This window comes from Plectropomus leopardus, chromosome 1, assembly GCF_026936395.1.
Source record: "Plectropomus leopardus strain MGB_pleo_1.0 chromosome 1, ASM2693639v1, whole genome shotgun sequence".
NCBI classification, from domain to species: Eukaryota; Metazoa; Chordata; class Actinopteri; order Perciformes; family Serranidae; genus Plectropomus; species Plectropomus leopardus.
The window spans coordinates 15,804,569-15,820,411 of NC_142176.1; the positions used below are offsets into that span (position 1 = coordinate 15,804,569).

Genomic DNA, 15,843 nt, shown 5'->3' on the forward strand with positions numbered 1-15,843 from the left:
CACAGCAAACTAATTAATCAAGGTAGTGGCCAACACCTCCTGTGTTCAGTGAGGTAAAAATCACTATTTTTGTCAACGGAGTCTGGCTTTGAAGAGAACATAAGTTACACTTTCAGTTCATACGTCTGCTCTTACTCTGATGTAACTTAAAATGTAGTTAAGTAGCCGATAATATTTATGATAAATAGTACATAAGGAAAGTTTTTGCATCTTATATATATATATATATATATATTTACACGTGAACAAGACATACCGGTGTGCAAGAGAAATTTTACATTTTTTTCTAACAATTAAGAGAAATTGATCGATCAAGAAAAATGTTGAAGCATAAATTAAAATCTTTTGAATTTAATTTAGCCACAGATACAAGATTGCTAAAGAAGGCAATTGTCAAACAAACACTTAAAAATGCACTAAACATTTATCTACAAATACATATTTAAATACAGCAGAACTTAGTTTAATAATGTTACATTAAATATACAAAATTACATATATAATGTTGAAGCCATTTGGAGAAAGAGGAGTTGTGGCTGGATACTGTGGACAGACATCTGCAACAAAAAGAACAAAAACTGATTTTAGTTATTGTTGTATTTGCATTTGGATCATAAATATTTTAGTCATTCTCTGCAAAATGTGTACATTTTTTAAAATTTACTGTACAATTATTTCATATACTTACCTTAGCGTGGAAAACAGAACAATATATTACCTTACCGATCCAAAAAATAAAAAAACAGTTATAGAACTGTTAGAGGAAGGTAATTTGTAGGAACTTTGCTCTTTAGGGGAAGAGGAAGATTTTTTTTTTGTTTTTATGAAATGGTCTTATTTTCAGCTCTTTTAGGAGTTTTTTTCACTGCCACAACATTTTCTTTTTTGATCTTTTTTTCTTTTTTCTCTTTTTTTTTGTTTTTGGCAGGATGTTTTCAGACCATTTCAATTCTTTATTTTTTGTACAATCCAAAGTAAATCCAAGGAACTGAGAAGCCAAGCTTTGATACAAATCATTTAAACCCAGACATAAAATATTTACACATGAGAATTTAAACCAGTTAACCTAATACTATTCTGCAAAAGCTACAGTCTGTCATTCAGTTAAATTACAACACAGGTTTTGTTTCCTTTAACTGAGAGTTCAGCAAATATGTCTTCAAAGTGATCAACTGTCACATGTCCGGACAAAATTTGTTTTGTGAAGAACCAAAATAACAAAAAACAAAAACAAAAAAAAAACAGAACTATTTCTACATTAAGAGCATTAAAAAAATTCACCATCGTTGCATCTGGTAAACACATTAAAATTTATCAAACTTGCACATGGTTCTTCTGCCGGTTACACACTTGTGAGGAGGAAAAAAAAAAGTCTAGCCAAAGTGAAATTGTGACTTGCTGGTTTATGACCAGCTGTTGAAATCTTATAAAGTTGCTGGATGATGCTCTTCCAGTGCAACCAGTGAAGAGCTACAGACTGATCTTCATCTGCGCCAGGAGCGAGGCTCGTTGTCATCTTCTTCCTCATCATCATCCTGCAGCAACGCATCGTCACTCAGCGACTCTTCCGGGTACTGATGGGGTAAAAACATAAAAAAAAAACGCTAAAATGAATTATCTCTGTAGATGATTAAAAAGTGGAGAAAAGGCAATTTAAAGTCGAAAGACCTTGTTTTTTGAGAATCATCAGCACTAAACTCGCAGCATGTATTTAAAAAGGTCTCCAGAGGGGCTAAACTCTCAGCTTGATACTATCACAGGGACCAGCTGCTTAATGAAAGTGGCCATGAAAAAGAACACATCCTTGCTGTAATGGCTAATGGCTCCCTCTTGTGATCTCAAAATGTAACACATCAAGAAATAGGCATTTAATAAGCTTTCCTCATATTAAATCTAAACATCTAGGTATTTTCTACGACGGAGGATTAGGGCCACATTAAGGAAAAAAAAATTAATTATTTACGAGATTAAAGTCATTAGTTACGAGAAAAAACTCATTATTAACGAGAAAAAAGTCATTATTAATGAGAAAAAAGTCATTATTAACAAGATTAAACTCATTATTAACGAGAAAAAAGTCATTATTAACGAGAAAAAAGTCATTATTAACGAGAAAAAAGTCATTATTAATGAGAAAAAAGTCATTATTTACGAGATTAAACTCATTATTAACGAGTATAAAGTAATTATTTATGAGAATAAAGTCTTAATATTCAAACCTGCTGCTTTTGGAGACCATTGTCAAAATGAGGGCTACGGAGGATTTGTTTCTTGAGACACAACGAAACCCCTCTGAATAGCCCGTAGATGCATCCAACCATAACCCTGCAGTTGACCAGTTCAGCCATTTCCCCCTCCAGAAAAGCAGCAACATCCTCCAAGTCTGACTGGTTCTTTCGCCGGAAAAGATGCAATTTCTTGCATTTTCTTTTTAAAGTCCTGATACTTATGATAATGTGATGCTGATGTGCCAAAAGATTAAGTATCTCCTTGTTTGTGAAACCTATCCTAAAATACAACTCAACCAAATCCTCCGTAGCCCTCATGTTAACAAGTGTCTCCAAAAGCAGCGGGTTTGAATATTATGACTTTATTCTCATAAATAATGACTTTTTTCTCGTTAATGAGTTTGATCTCGTTAATAATGACTTTTTTCTCGTTAATAATGACTTTTTTCTCGTTAATAATGAGTTTCATCTCGTAAATAATGACTTTTTTCTCATTAATAATGACTTTTTTCTCATTAATAATGAGTTTTTTCTCGTTAATAATGAGTTTTTTCTCGTAACTAATGACTTTAATCTCGTAAATAATTTTAAAAAATTTCCCTTAATGTGGCCCTAATCCTCCGTCGTAATTTTCGCTAACATTTCAAAGTGGTTTTTAATTCCAGAATCAATTGCAGCACTGGCACAAACAAGACTGGTCCTGCCTGATCCCTCTCCTTATCATCTTTACAGTAATGCATACGCAGACTAATCAGTCCTGATTAGCTACCACAGGTATAGCTATACAAAAACACACGAGAAATGTGCACAAACCTCATCCTCCTCCGGTTCTGCCTCATCAGCATCCGCTGTACTGAGAGCCGTGACGGCCTTATGCCAGGCCAGACGTAAAGTCTGGTTGTTGAACCTCACTCCGTGAATAGCAGCCTACAGGTGGACAGAACACACAGCAGCAGGACATGTGATGAGAGGAGAAAGAGATCATGCAGTGTGAAGAGGTAAGGCAGGAGTTGTGGGGGGAAAAAAAGGAATTAATGACAGTAAGTAGATTTTGGCTTTCTGACAGAAGCAAATGCTGTAGATTGTGATAACCTTTTTTTCACCAAACTTAGTACAAACGCGCAGATTTTTGAGCACAGGAAAACCTGCTAAAAAAAACAGCAGCAGACTATTCTCCAACTGTAAGTGGATTAGTATGATGATGTCATCATCAGCCCAAACAGACAGGGTTAGCAAACATTAGTACGCAGCATGGAGGCTACCGAAAATGTTAAGGTGGTTACTCTTCTGTACCTGTTACTTAATCTTTCTTTCAAATTCAGGAAAAAAATAATTTGGAACAATGTTTAAGCACTGCTTGGTAGACATGAACAGTGTTTTGTAGCGACCGGTCAATGTATCCCACCAGAAAAACGGGGAGAGTTTAAGCATCCCCGTCAAATTTCCATCACTGCCAACTTTAGCCAATCGAAGCTGAAGCCAATAAATACCAGTAACTACTGCAGTCATTTAGTCTTGGAAATAAACGCCTATTGTAACCTTTATCTTTAAACACAAAAGGCAGATGTTGGCGGGTGTTAGTGGATTTATGTCCAACGGGAAATGGGGCTTACGGAAAAAAAGAATCAGAACATTTTATTGTGTTGACTCACCTGTTCTGCCTCTGCTCTTGTCTTGTACGTGATGACTGCAGACAGATTGTTTTCATCCATTTGGCAATCTTCAATTTCTCCAAATTGCTTCAAAATTGTGAACACACAACATTTGGTCACTTAACAAATAAACTAATTCCTGTGTAATTATTAAAAATGAACTCATGCTTTTTCTTTTTCAGTTACCAAACCTCTTAAATGTTGAGTTTGTTTATGTAGAAGTTGCTTTTCAGTATCACAGATGCTCTATCTAATTCTCACTGTTGCATTTATTTTGAGATTGGTTGAAAATGGTGATGAAAGTTTATTCTCAAAACATACTGGACGGACTGTAATTAGTGCAAACAGCTTACTAGCTGCATTTCTGTAAGACTGGAAGTCTAACTGTCTGTCTCCTGAGTGTAGACATAATGTTTTTTTTGCTCTTTTAACCGTTTCTGCATCCAGTATTTTTTTCTGGTGATTGAGAGCTGAATAACCTTGACCTTGTTGAAGTGAGATAGGACTTAATAGATATACAAAAAACCATTTAATTTGTATTTAGACAGACTGGACTGTCAGCACGTGTTACGTTGCACCATTTGTGGTCAGTTGCACTGTGTGGATGTAACCACCAGAGGACACTGTTGATTCTTTCTATGACACTGACAAAATAGTAATAAAACGCACATGGTATTATTGTATATGATACTACTACTACTACTACTACTACGACTACTACTACTACTACTGATAATAATAATAATACATATAGAAAGGAGTAAAAAATGTAGCCCAAGTTAGATTTTTTCTATATTGTTTATGGGAAATTTCATGTATGTTATCACTTTACTAACAATCCAATTACATAAATAATAGAAAATGTGATGCATGTCATTTTTAGGCTATGTTGATGTTTAGATTTTGTATTTTTCTTTTCTCTTTGACCACACCACACACAGCCTTAATCCAAAGTAAGGCAGTGAGAACAGCTGAAAGTTTTATTTGTCGTGTCCTGACTGACTGGCGAGCTCTGAATGTCCGCCCCCCTCGGCAGTTACGATAGCAGTGCCCTTTAACACAGTCCTTTGATCTCTCACTCACAGCCTCCATCAAAAGGTCATATTGGTTAATTGTGGAGATCAAATCTCCTTTCACGGTAGCACAGTTATAGGCTGACTTACAGCAAAGTGTGGCAGCAGGTCTACATGGTCTGCCTCCATGAAACCAGAAATTTCCAGCGCTCGTGGTCGATGGTCCACAACCGCATGCAGTGGCACACCTCTTCCCCTTCCTCTGGAGCCTCTTCCCCGGGCCCTGAGAGCGCCACGGCCACGAGCGTGGACCCCCCGGCCCCGTCCTGGTGTCAGGATTCCCCTTTTAGCCGCCTGGGTAAAAACAAAACGGGGGTAGAAGTCAAAAAGAGAAGACATATCTAGCAGATATCTTTAATGTGACTTGTGGAGATGAAACTCAAAAGCTTGAGGGACAGTTTTCTCTTTCAAGATAAAGTCAATACCTCAATTTGCAGCTGAGTGTACTTGATCTTCAAAAGAGCAGTGTCCTCTCCGGCCTGGGTCTTCTTGTACAGGTCCAGCTCCGCGTCCAGCAGCTCCTTCTGAGCCTGAACAAATTGTCAATTCACATGATAATGACGAAACTATAAGTTGGAAGCAATATGACAAAGGCAAATGGAAAAAGTAAATAACTGAAAATCCAGTTGCCTTTGACCATGATGCATCTTCTGAGATCTCAAAGGAATAAATACAAAAAACGATTATACACAGACCTGCAGCTTTAAACCACATGCTGATTAAAACTACAAAGCAGAGCAAAGAAGTGCACGTGCTGTCTTTAACTGTTTACAAGGTGAGGAGATATTCATGCAGCAAGAGTTAAGTAAAACCAATTTCCAATCAAAAGCCAATAGGAAAGTAAAACCAATCAGTAATGGCACCAGCAGGGAGAGAGCACTACCTGGGCCTTGCTCTTGGCTGAACGTAGCGGGTTGCTGCTGCTTGAGATTCCCTTTATCTCCTCTTGCAGTTTGGTGATGCTCTTTGTTAACGTCCCCAAAGTTTCCATGATCTTGGCTTTATCCTCCGCCTTCATTGCTTTGTTTTTCTCAAGTTTGGATATCAGGAGCTTTAGAGGAAGGGAGCAAAAAGAAGAAAGAATCACAAGTTTAACTATCGCCTGTAATTCTACAAAGTTCTTGTACTTGAGTAATATATGATTACACAACAAGACAGCAAGCCATAAGTCCCACAGGACAGGAGACAATATTTAATAATCGTATGAAAATACAGATCATTTTACCAAGCAAAGACAATAAAGCATACTGGCACATGATCTTCAACTCCTTTGACAAAGATCACACAGTAAATGAGTCACAGATCCACACAAAGCTCTCAAACACTGTTAAATTCACATTAACAAGCCAAAGCAGTGTGCAGTGACAGGCTTGGAGACTCATGTTGCTTAAAGGGAAACTGCCCTTTTTTTTTTTTTTTTTTTAACACATCTCTGTCTCATCACAGTGTGTGCAAATCAACGTTGTTTGGCTTCCACCCATGCCACCAGCACCCAGAACTCGCATCCTGGATCATCAATGACTCAAAATGGTCCACCCAGCCGACATTTCCCAGAGATTGGATTTCCCCTAAACCACCAGCACCCAGAGTTTCCTGCCAAACACTGTTCATCTGCAGAAACTGCGATGACACAGATGTTTGAAAATCACAAAGATTCCCTTTAAGTGGCGAGTCAGACCCTTTTCAGAGCTTACACACTGACACCGAGTTGTATATAGGAGGCTTACAGAATGTAAACACAGAGAGGTGATAGGGACATTTGAACGAACAAGACGTAGACTTCTACTACAGATTATCTTACCTTCTGTGTCTCAATGTGCTTCTCCAATATTTCCTGCTTCTTCTTCCTTACATCCTGCTGTAGTCTTAGAGCTTCCTGTCAAAGGAATTATGAGAAATAATTAAGTAGTGCCTTCTGTTTTTAGTATAAGAATCCTATTTGCTTGCTTCCTATTTCACTCTCCTGTTGTGGCTTTATTTCTGAACCTCTCCATTCTCCCTTTTGCCCACCATGCCCTCCATTTCTCCTCTCACCTGTTTCTTCTTCAGGGCTTCTTCTGAAGTTTTCTGGGCGGCTTTCAGGGCAGCAGGATTGTATACAGTCTTTGTGAGGCCCATTGATGTTGAAAAAACCTGAAAAAGGGGAGTTAAACCTCAGCACATAGCATTTATGCTATTTAAAGGGGTTAAATTCCTACCTATAATCAGTAATTCTGGAAAGTGAGAACACTTACTTTTTCAACAGGAGCTGCTGGTTTGGCAGAGAAACCCAGACGGTCTTTCACTGACACCTTCGAGGGATTCTGCTCCAGCGGAGAAAATAACACATTACTTTTAAACACACCGTCTGCAGATTTTGACAAGCATATGCGAAAAAGCACACCCTCAACACTATCATCCACACATACCTGAGAGGCTATGCTGGAATCTTGTGAGGGCTCAGAGTTCGCAGTGAGCAGCGGACCGAGGCGATCTTTGACAGACTGCTTCAGAGCCGTGGCTGAGGGCTGCTGAATGACAAAGGAGATGTATATCCCTTTATGTCTGGATTAACGCATGAGTGCATTTTAACATAACTACTGCCAGACAACTATTCTAATGTTTAATTTCATTTTAATTTTAATCTTCCAGATTTCTTGGTAAATCTTCATCTGTATCATATACTTTAACTGACCTCTGTCTCCTAGAATGACTCACAACACTCAGTCAAAGACGTTCTCTGTGCTGTAAATGGAGGCAGCTCTGACATTAATGCAGCAGGTTATTCCAAGTGCCTAAATACGATGCTGTGGTGTCTCCTGCCCAGTTTTACAAATAATCACTCTTGCAGAGGGTGTTACATTTCACACAGTGACAGGGCATGAATGCATCCACAGCTTGTTTTGCTGTTGATCTATTTAAGCCGATTATAGCCGATAACCTGGTATCTCTTCCTCTTCTTGAGTAGATTTCTCTATTCAAGAGAAAATGTGTTGCCACACAATGGTGTGATTCCTCTTGATTCCCAGGACCTGACATCATAACCTCATTATTATATTTCTAAAACAGACGTATATTTGTGGGGCAAAACTACCAGCCCAAGCAGCGCTCCGACTATTAAGCAGGCAGAGAGTTGTTGGCATTTAGGTAGAAAGAACCGGGTGTTAAATGCTGCAATTATGGACGTCTCATCATAATCACACGTGCCTGGAACAACATCATTGTTTGGTATTCTATTGTTCATTGCTTGTTGTGCTTGTGTGATTAAAACAGAGCCCTTTGAATCTTTACTGGTGCTGCACTACAAATATAAGATGCATGATGTTATTTATTTTTATACAACACCCCAGCAAAATATAACAAGCTCCTAGAACTGCCAAGTTTATTGTTCAAACCATTACAACTGCACAACTTTTGCTTGAAATACTGATTTCTCAAAAACGATCTCAGATGCAGTTTAACTTGTTTAAAGAATCCCACGAGAGACAGTATGTTCTTTCACAAGTGCATCTTATATCACAATATTTACTCTCGTGGGAAATTCAACCCAGGTAAATAATATTTTGTGTTGGTGTTGAGGCAAAACATTTTATAACGACAGATTTAAAATGAAATTTCACCGTGGCTGGCTGTGGCTGAGGCTGCTGCTGTGAGTGAGACTGGCCCTGCCCATCACTCCCATCATCTCGAAACCAGTGCACCCTGATGAAGCGGTTGTTGAGAACAGCCTCTGTGCTTTGCATAGCTCGCTTGGCTTCCTCTGGAGAAGCAAACTGGATCAGTGCCCCTTCTGGGTCATTCTGGAAGGCCACCTGTCAAAAGAAACCATAAACCAATCATGAACAAGTGCATGGAAGTATTAAAAAGAGGCTAGGTAGTTCATTTTAAAGGATTATTTCAATTTCAGATTATAAACTTCCTGTAACTTTTCTGACCTTTAGTTCCTCCTGTAATCTTTGAGGGCTTCACACTAATTTGGTTACACCACAACTGTTTCAAATCATGTTAGTAGTTACTGGTTTATCAGACGGTTTAAAACATTTCATAAAGACATTACAAAATGAAATCCAAGGACTTCCAAGTACATTTTCAAGCACTATTTTTTTTTTCATTTTTCAGAGATTTAACTCAAAGCAAATAATTCATTTTAATTTATATTAATAACTATTAATCATAAATAAATTATATGGTCTTTCTTTGCCGTGAAAGTTAACTTATATCACTCTTCATGGCATAACTGTATAATATCCCCATCAAAACCTTTGAATGGCCTGAGTGCTAAATGCCTGCCTCACACCTACTGACGGTCTGAACTAAAATGAAGGAAATCTCTTCTGATTCTGAACAATGAAATATTAATTACTTGAACTAACTTTTCATCAAATATATGACAATTTTGTAATTTGATTCAGTTGATTTTCATAAGTAAGCACTTTATTTTTCCTCCTCAAATTTTTTCAAGCACTTCAAGCACCTTGTTCTAAATGACCTAAACTATATAAGATACATTTAAAAATAACCCTTAAGTTAATTCAGTTAACAAATTAGTTTCCTGTTGTATTGCATCACCAATTGCACACAGTGACTAAACATTTTTATTTACATGATTTTGAATTAAATTTGTTTACCTTTTATTATTTACAGATCATTTATTGATTAATACCCATCAAAGTGGTGACTTTCTTGTTTATAGCACCTGATAGGGGACTGACCTGTAGGTTGACTATGGTGCCGAACTTGCTGAAATGTTCATTAAGCTTGCTGATGTTGTTGAGCCCGTGAGGAATTTGTCGAACCAGCAGCTTGGTGTTGAGAGAGAATGGGGGTCTTTTGTGGAAGCCCTGATGGTTTGGTTTGTTAAAGTTGGGTCTGAGAAGAGACAAAAAAAATTGTTAAAAATTCAATGAGAATGATGTTAAACATAACTCTTTCAAAGGTGCTTAACAACTGAGTTTAAAGGCAACATTTGACTTTTTTTATTGCAAAGAAAAGGTGTCTTACTTTTCAAACCAAGGTTTCTTGGGGGGGAGGCCTCCATCGTGGGAAGAAGGTGGTCTCTTCCTCGAATCAGATTCCATCACAATCCTCATGCTGTTATTTGGGACCTTGTCTGGTGAGAAACAAACACTGACAGGTCAGTTTTCAGACGACAGCACACACCACTGAAAAAGAAGATCACAACTCTCGCAAATGACTTTTGAACAGGCAGCTAAAACACAAACACAGAACATGTACTGAATGCACTGTTCTATCAAAATGGCCATAATACTAAGCATTCAAATGGTAGGATGTAAAGTACATGCATGTTTTAAGACAACAGATTCAAAGCTCAAATGGTTCAGTTCACGTGAACAATACCTCTTGGTGGCTGGTCTACCTCCCCCATTGTGAGGCCAATCAGATTGGGTCTCTGGGCATTGACCCGATGACGATAGATCGGCCTGGAGGTATTAGTGATGCTGGGAGCTTCAGGGTTGTACACATCTGACTCATAGTTGTCTGTTCAGCAGAGAGAGAATACTTAAACTCATAAAAAAACAGGGTAAGTTGCAGATTTTTATGAATACAAAATCAAAAGACCATTACCGTTGGGGAAATGTGGCACTGAGGCCTGGGGAAGTGAGGAGCGCATCCCAGAAGTAACGATGGTGGGAACAGAGCTGGTCATGGAATTGGGAGGAGCATCCATGCCCGACGGTTGCAGTGGAGGAAGCGGAGGAGGGGGACCTGTGTCAGACAGAATTTAATGACATGTTAAAGAATAAGACGTTCAAGCAAAACTTCAACTTGTCGAAAACTTGTTAAAATTAATTGCCAGTTGTCTTCCTGAAAGTGACTGTTAACGCAACATCACAGTAATTCAGTCTTTATATTTAACTATTATTATTTACACCAACTCCAACGTGCTGTTATATTTAACCGAATAAGAAATTTAAAAAAAATATGATAAAGTGTGACATTCCATGCACTACACAGTGAAGCCCACTCTCAAATTTCAGAGAAGTGTCCTCATCCCTACCTGCCACAGGTGGAAGGCTGGGTGGGAGGGCGCCTGGTGGGGGCACAGGAGGTCGCAGGTTCACGGGTGGGGGGTTCATAAGAGGTGGTGGTGGTGGGAGGCCTGGGGGTGGTGCGGGGTCCACCCCTGGGATTGGCGGAGGTTGGAAGGGCAGCATATTGGGCAAATTGACATCCTCCACTACAACTGGGTCACTTCCATGGTCAAAAGGACACATGTCGCCGCTCATGCAGAAACCCTTCTCTGGAAAAGAAGCCAGACGTGCAGAAGGTCAAGCGTACAGAACAACAGCAATAAAAAACACCTGTGATGGAAAAAGCTCAATCAGCTTTCCTTACCATCATAGTCACGGCATCGCTTCCTCTGTTGAGGGGGTGGTCCCCTGTTAAAAAGGCCACGATCCACAGGGTGTCCGGGGCGGAAGTCTGACCAGCTCTCAGTGGTGTTGTTGCTGTGATGATGCGTGGGTGCGATGACTGTTATGGTGCTGCTCAGTGTTGGCACAGGGAAGTGTGTAGTGGTTGCTGCGGAAACCAGGGCTGCTGGGGTGTAGCCATCACTACCCTCTGGCCTGTCCACTCTATCATGATCAAACTTCAGCTTTCCAGAATCTCGTTCTACAAAAAGACACAAATTGACATGTATAAAAGTTATAGAAAGACTGTCATTATGGCATGCAAAAAAACTGGTCATAAACATTTCAGGATTTTAAATATTGTTTTCATGGTTTTTATCCTTAGGGCTCATTTAAACTCAACCTTAAGATACGTAGACATACATGGATGGAGGCCTCTGTCCATACTCTGCATTCATTTCATCCGTATTTGTGGATATTTTCTAAAGCTTATGAATATGGACGAAACAGAGCAGTGCCACCTGAGATTGTGGAGGCAGTGTAGCGTAATTCAAGCAAGATATGAATACATTTAGAAAACAGCACAAAGGACTGAATAGGTAATTTAGTGGAAAAAAATATTCTCTGTGCACATGTTTCAGACTGCTGCTGTCTACAATGCCGCCTCCATTAAAAGGTACATTGTTACAACCTCCTCCACTGTCGCCTCCTTTGTTGTTGTCTCAAACTTTTGACCCTGCCCTATACTGTCAACTACTGGGATGTATTTATGCAAACATGAAGGGCACGTGGAAGTATTAGGGCAGTGATTTCTGCGATTGAAACTAACGAAACTGTTTACATTTTTATTGAGAGTATAAATGAGCCCTTAGGATGGGCATACACTGTACGATTTTAGAAATGTTATTATTAATTCCAGCTCATACTGTACAAGTAAATCGTCTGAGATGTGAAGCCAAAGCTCATGATGAATGTGCTCACACTGTGCAGTCTGATCCTCAAGTCACAACCTAAGAACTTATACTATACGGGTAAAAATGGCCTGTCTGCCCCTGCAGACCGTCCTGGCTAATAAAGATTAGTTTGAAAGCTCCAAGGCAGGCATTAGCAACAATGATAACAAGGCAGAAGTGTGCTGCCTTGATAATCTGTGCAATCCTGTGTGCCAAAACCTCCAAGAAAAAAGGCGCCAGTGCATGTGGACATGTGGACTTGTCCCAACTCTAAAATGAGCTGTGCAGCTCAAAAATCATACAGTATATACTTGGCTTTAGAGTTGCACTTTTTGTCAATATCAAGTCATTGTATATTATGTCTACTTATGATCATCTGTCTGAGATGCTGTCACTATTGGGATGAATCAGTTGCAAATGCAAAGGTCAATGCTGATATTCAATTAATGCTGAAGAAAGCCCAAAAATCCTTCTATTTTAAATTAGAAAAATGAATCTCTGGATATGAGATCATCTTCGAGATGATCTTTGTGTTTAAAAAAACTGAGATCTTTGTGTTTAAGAAGCTTCTTGGTCAACTTAAATCTGACTGGACACAGTCTGAAAGGTCAGCAACAAATGCAGTGAACTTTGAGCGGACTGTAAGATGTAAACAGAGGACACTTACACAAGAGGTCTTGGTGTTATTGATCTCTCCACAGATAAACATTAGTTCAAACTGGCACATGGTGATCATGCTGATGACCATAAAAGTCTTATATTATTTTCAGTACATCAGTCGTGTTTTTACCTCTGCTCCTGCTTCTAGAGCGAGTCCTGCTGTGCGACCGGCTCCTACTGCGATCCCGATCCCTGTCTCTGTCCCGGTCTCTATCCCTATCCCTCTCTCTGTCGCGGTCTCGGACGCGGTCTTTGCTCCAACTCCGACTTCGGCTACGACTGTAACTGCGACTTCGGCCTCTCCTGCGATTGTAGCGATCACGGTATGAGTCCCTCCTTGGTGGTATGCGGTCATATTCCCTCTTCCTGGAGCGGTCGTCTCGCTTGCGATCATCTCCTCTCCTAAAAGTTTGAGTAATTAAAAACACAATGGTATTTAGTGAAAAGTACGTACGCAGGTTGAAAGAGAAAGTTGAAACAGGCAGTTACACACCTGACATCTCTGCTGTAACGAGAGCTTGATTGTGGTGGGCTGTGATTCATTCGCCGAGGGAACTTCTTCTCCCGCTCTTCTTCCCGATTTGTCTGAGCAAAGAAAAGAGCAACTTTAATTTCCTTTTTTTTAATCTGAGATAAGCACTGACATGGGAGGTCCTCCATGTTGTTTGATACTGTTAAGCGCACAGGAGCTGCATCCATATTTATGCTCTCTACTGACTCCTAAAAGTGTCAGTAGTTGCAACCTTCAGTAATGTGGAAAACTTATGTAAGCCATTCCTCGAACCGCACCGTCTTTAGAGAATGTGCTTTTAAAAATTTTGCTCCATCATCTTGGTGTGAGCTGCAGAGTCACCTTAAACTAAAATCTATTATAAGCCTGGGAGATTTTAAAAACGGTTAACGACCTTTTGAACACTGAATACATCTCTAAACACTGTAAATTGGCTGTTTTAAGATTGCTACTTATGTATGAATTTTTATGCTGTTTGTTTTATGTTTTACTGTTGTGTTTATATTCTGTTTGTTCTTTTATGTGAAATTCTTCATGCCACTCTCTTGGACTCTCTTGAAATTGAGAATTGATTTTGAATCTCAGTGGGACAACTCCTGGTTAAATAAAGGTTAAACAAAAAATAAACTGAAAAAAATCATATATTCTTGACATTATAAGTTTACCTCATCTTTTTTTGGCTCCTCTTTTTCAGCTTTGATCTGAGAGGATGGTACCTCTTGCTGCTGCGGGAGGTAGTTTTTGTTGTTAATGGCTTCAAACAGCTTATCCACAAATGGCTGGGTCTCTGAAAAAATAAAGGTAAAAGTGTTAAATAAAGATAATATGCTAATAAGCAGACAGATAAACAATTATACACGTTGGATCACTCACTCAAAAATAAAACAATGCTTGCAAAGTACAACTTTTATGAAGCACGGAGATTAATTACCTTTCTGGAGAAATACATCCAACTGGTCTATGCACAGGGCTTTAAGTTCTTTTTCACTTTTGTCTTTCTTCACCAAGGCAACAACATACTTGGCGAGGGCAGAGGGATCTGCATCACAGCTGGACGTGCAGAGAAAAAGGCATTAGACACATAAGCACTGTAATAAATAATATAAAATTTACAAGATAGCCTAGAAAACACAACATTGATGATACTCTTAAATTTATGTGTATTGTGTTTTTCATTTGTTTCAACATTAGCTTATGTAGGTGCTCAGACTGCTCTAGGACGGCTAAAGCTGAGTAGCTAACAGCTAACGTTACTTACATGGGCTCGAGGGTTTCAGACAGCCATGTTTTCAAGGCATCGATGTTTTCAATGATCATCTTAGATCCAGCCAAACTTTCCCTCCACCGCGGCCAGAGTTAACGCTAGCTTGGGTGACTGTGCTTATCTGTTCAGGAGGATAGCCGACATTAGCTGGTAAACGAACCACAGCAGTGGTCTTTGGCTGTGGTGCTAAGCGCGACGTTAGCTGAACAGCCGCGTTAACGTTAGCTAGCTTAGCTACGCTAGCATGCGTCTTTCCCAGGCCACAAACGCGCTGTACGATTCCTCGATTTTCGTACAGTATGTATAACGAAAATGCAGATTTGGGACGTCTATTTGTTATCAAACAGTCAACCAACTAACTCCGAAAGTTAAAGATGTTTTTATCCTTTAAATTTAAGGAAGCACCCACGCTTGACTTGCTACGTTATCCCCTCGCACTCTAGCTAACTTGCCATGGCGACTATTTACTTCCGCTCCTGCTCTCGTTGGCTAAATATCGCGAGAGGGAGATGTACAGCATAATGACCATTAGGACTTGTACTACACCACACACACGCACACACACACACACACACACACACACACACACACACACACACACACACACACACACAAACACACACACACATAAAATTTATTCATTTATTTTTTCCCCTCTCTCTGCCTGTATGCATGTTTGTGTATTACCCACTACCATAGACTGTAGCCTACAATATTGCCCAACCCTTGCAAAATAATTGATTGATAATTAAAACACAAAATAACAATAAATAAATATAATAATAATAATAATAATAATAATAATAATAATAATACATTTAAAAGGCCTTATGGTCACTGAAGCCAAAGCAACAGATCTTCAGGGTCATATTAAAATGCAAAGATGAGCATGCATCAATAATAATTGGAAATGCACAGAGCTTTAATCAAAGTTAAGGGCATTTTTTTTCTGTGATTCTGTCATTTTTCAAAATAAGATAAATAACTGGCATAATGAATACCTAGGATCATCAAAATTACAGGCACTCATTATAGATCCAATCGGACAACCATTATCATGATCTCTGACCTATTGTAAATCTATTGTCCAAGATCATTTTAGTCTTAAGATACTTTTTTTTTGGGGGGGGGGGGCAAGGACTTCGTTGG

At 39.1% G+C, this 15,843-nt stretch overlaps 1 protein-coding gene across 2 annotated transcripts; it reads right to left on the minus strand.

Annotated features, from left to right (window-relative positions):
• Positions 1-803: 803 nt before the first annotated feature.
• Positions 804-15,172, minus strand: rbm26 (RNA binding motif protein 26). Of its 2 annotated transcripts, none has more exons than XM_042492787.2 (22): positions 14,689-15,172; positions 14,362-14,480; positions 14,096-14,217; positions 13,413-13,504; positions 13,050-13,321; positions 11,290-11,568; positions 10,952-11,194; positions 10,519-10,659; positions 10,291-10,431; positions 9,934-10,042; positions 9,645-9,801; positions 8,553-8,744; positions 7,362-7,460; positions 7,188-7,256; positions 6,988-7,086; positions 6,755-6,829; positions 5,837-6,004; positions 5,379-5,483; positions 5,044-5,247; positions 3,881-3,967; positions 3,042-3,155; positions 804-1,574 (listed from the first exon to the last, which is right to left on the minus strand). In XM_042492787.2, exons 1-22 carry the CDS (start codon positions 14,745-14,747, stop codon positions 1,485-1,487), a joined length of 3,036 nt encoding a protein of 1,011 aa, XP_042348721.2. In that variant the 5' UTR covers positions 14,748-15,172; the 3' UTR covers positions 804-1,484. The 2 variants fall into 2 exon arrangements, with proteins under 2 accessions (XP_042348721.2, XP_042348715.2); XM_042492781.2 differs by having other exon boundaries at positions 7,362-7,463.
• Positions 15,173-15,843: the final 671 nt, after the last annotated feature.

Coding starts and splice junctions, on each gene's coding strand:
- rbm26 (XM_042492781.2), bottom strand. CDS start 14,747: ATGATCATTGAAAACATCGATGCCTTGAAAACATGGCTGTCTGAAACC. Junction 7,087..7,187: donor CAGCAGCTCCTGTTGAAAAA/GTAAGTGTTCTC, acceptor CCCCTTTTTCAG/GTTTTTTCAACATCAATGGG. Junction 5,484..5,836: donor CAGCCAAGAGCAAGGCCCAG/GTAGTGCTCTCT, acceptor CAATTTGTTCAG/GCTCAGAAGGAGCTGCTGGA.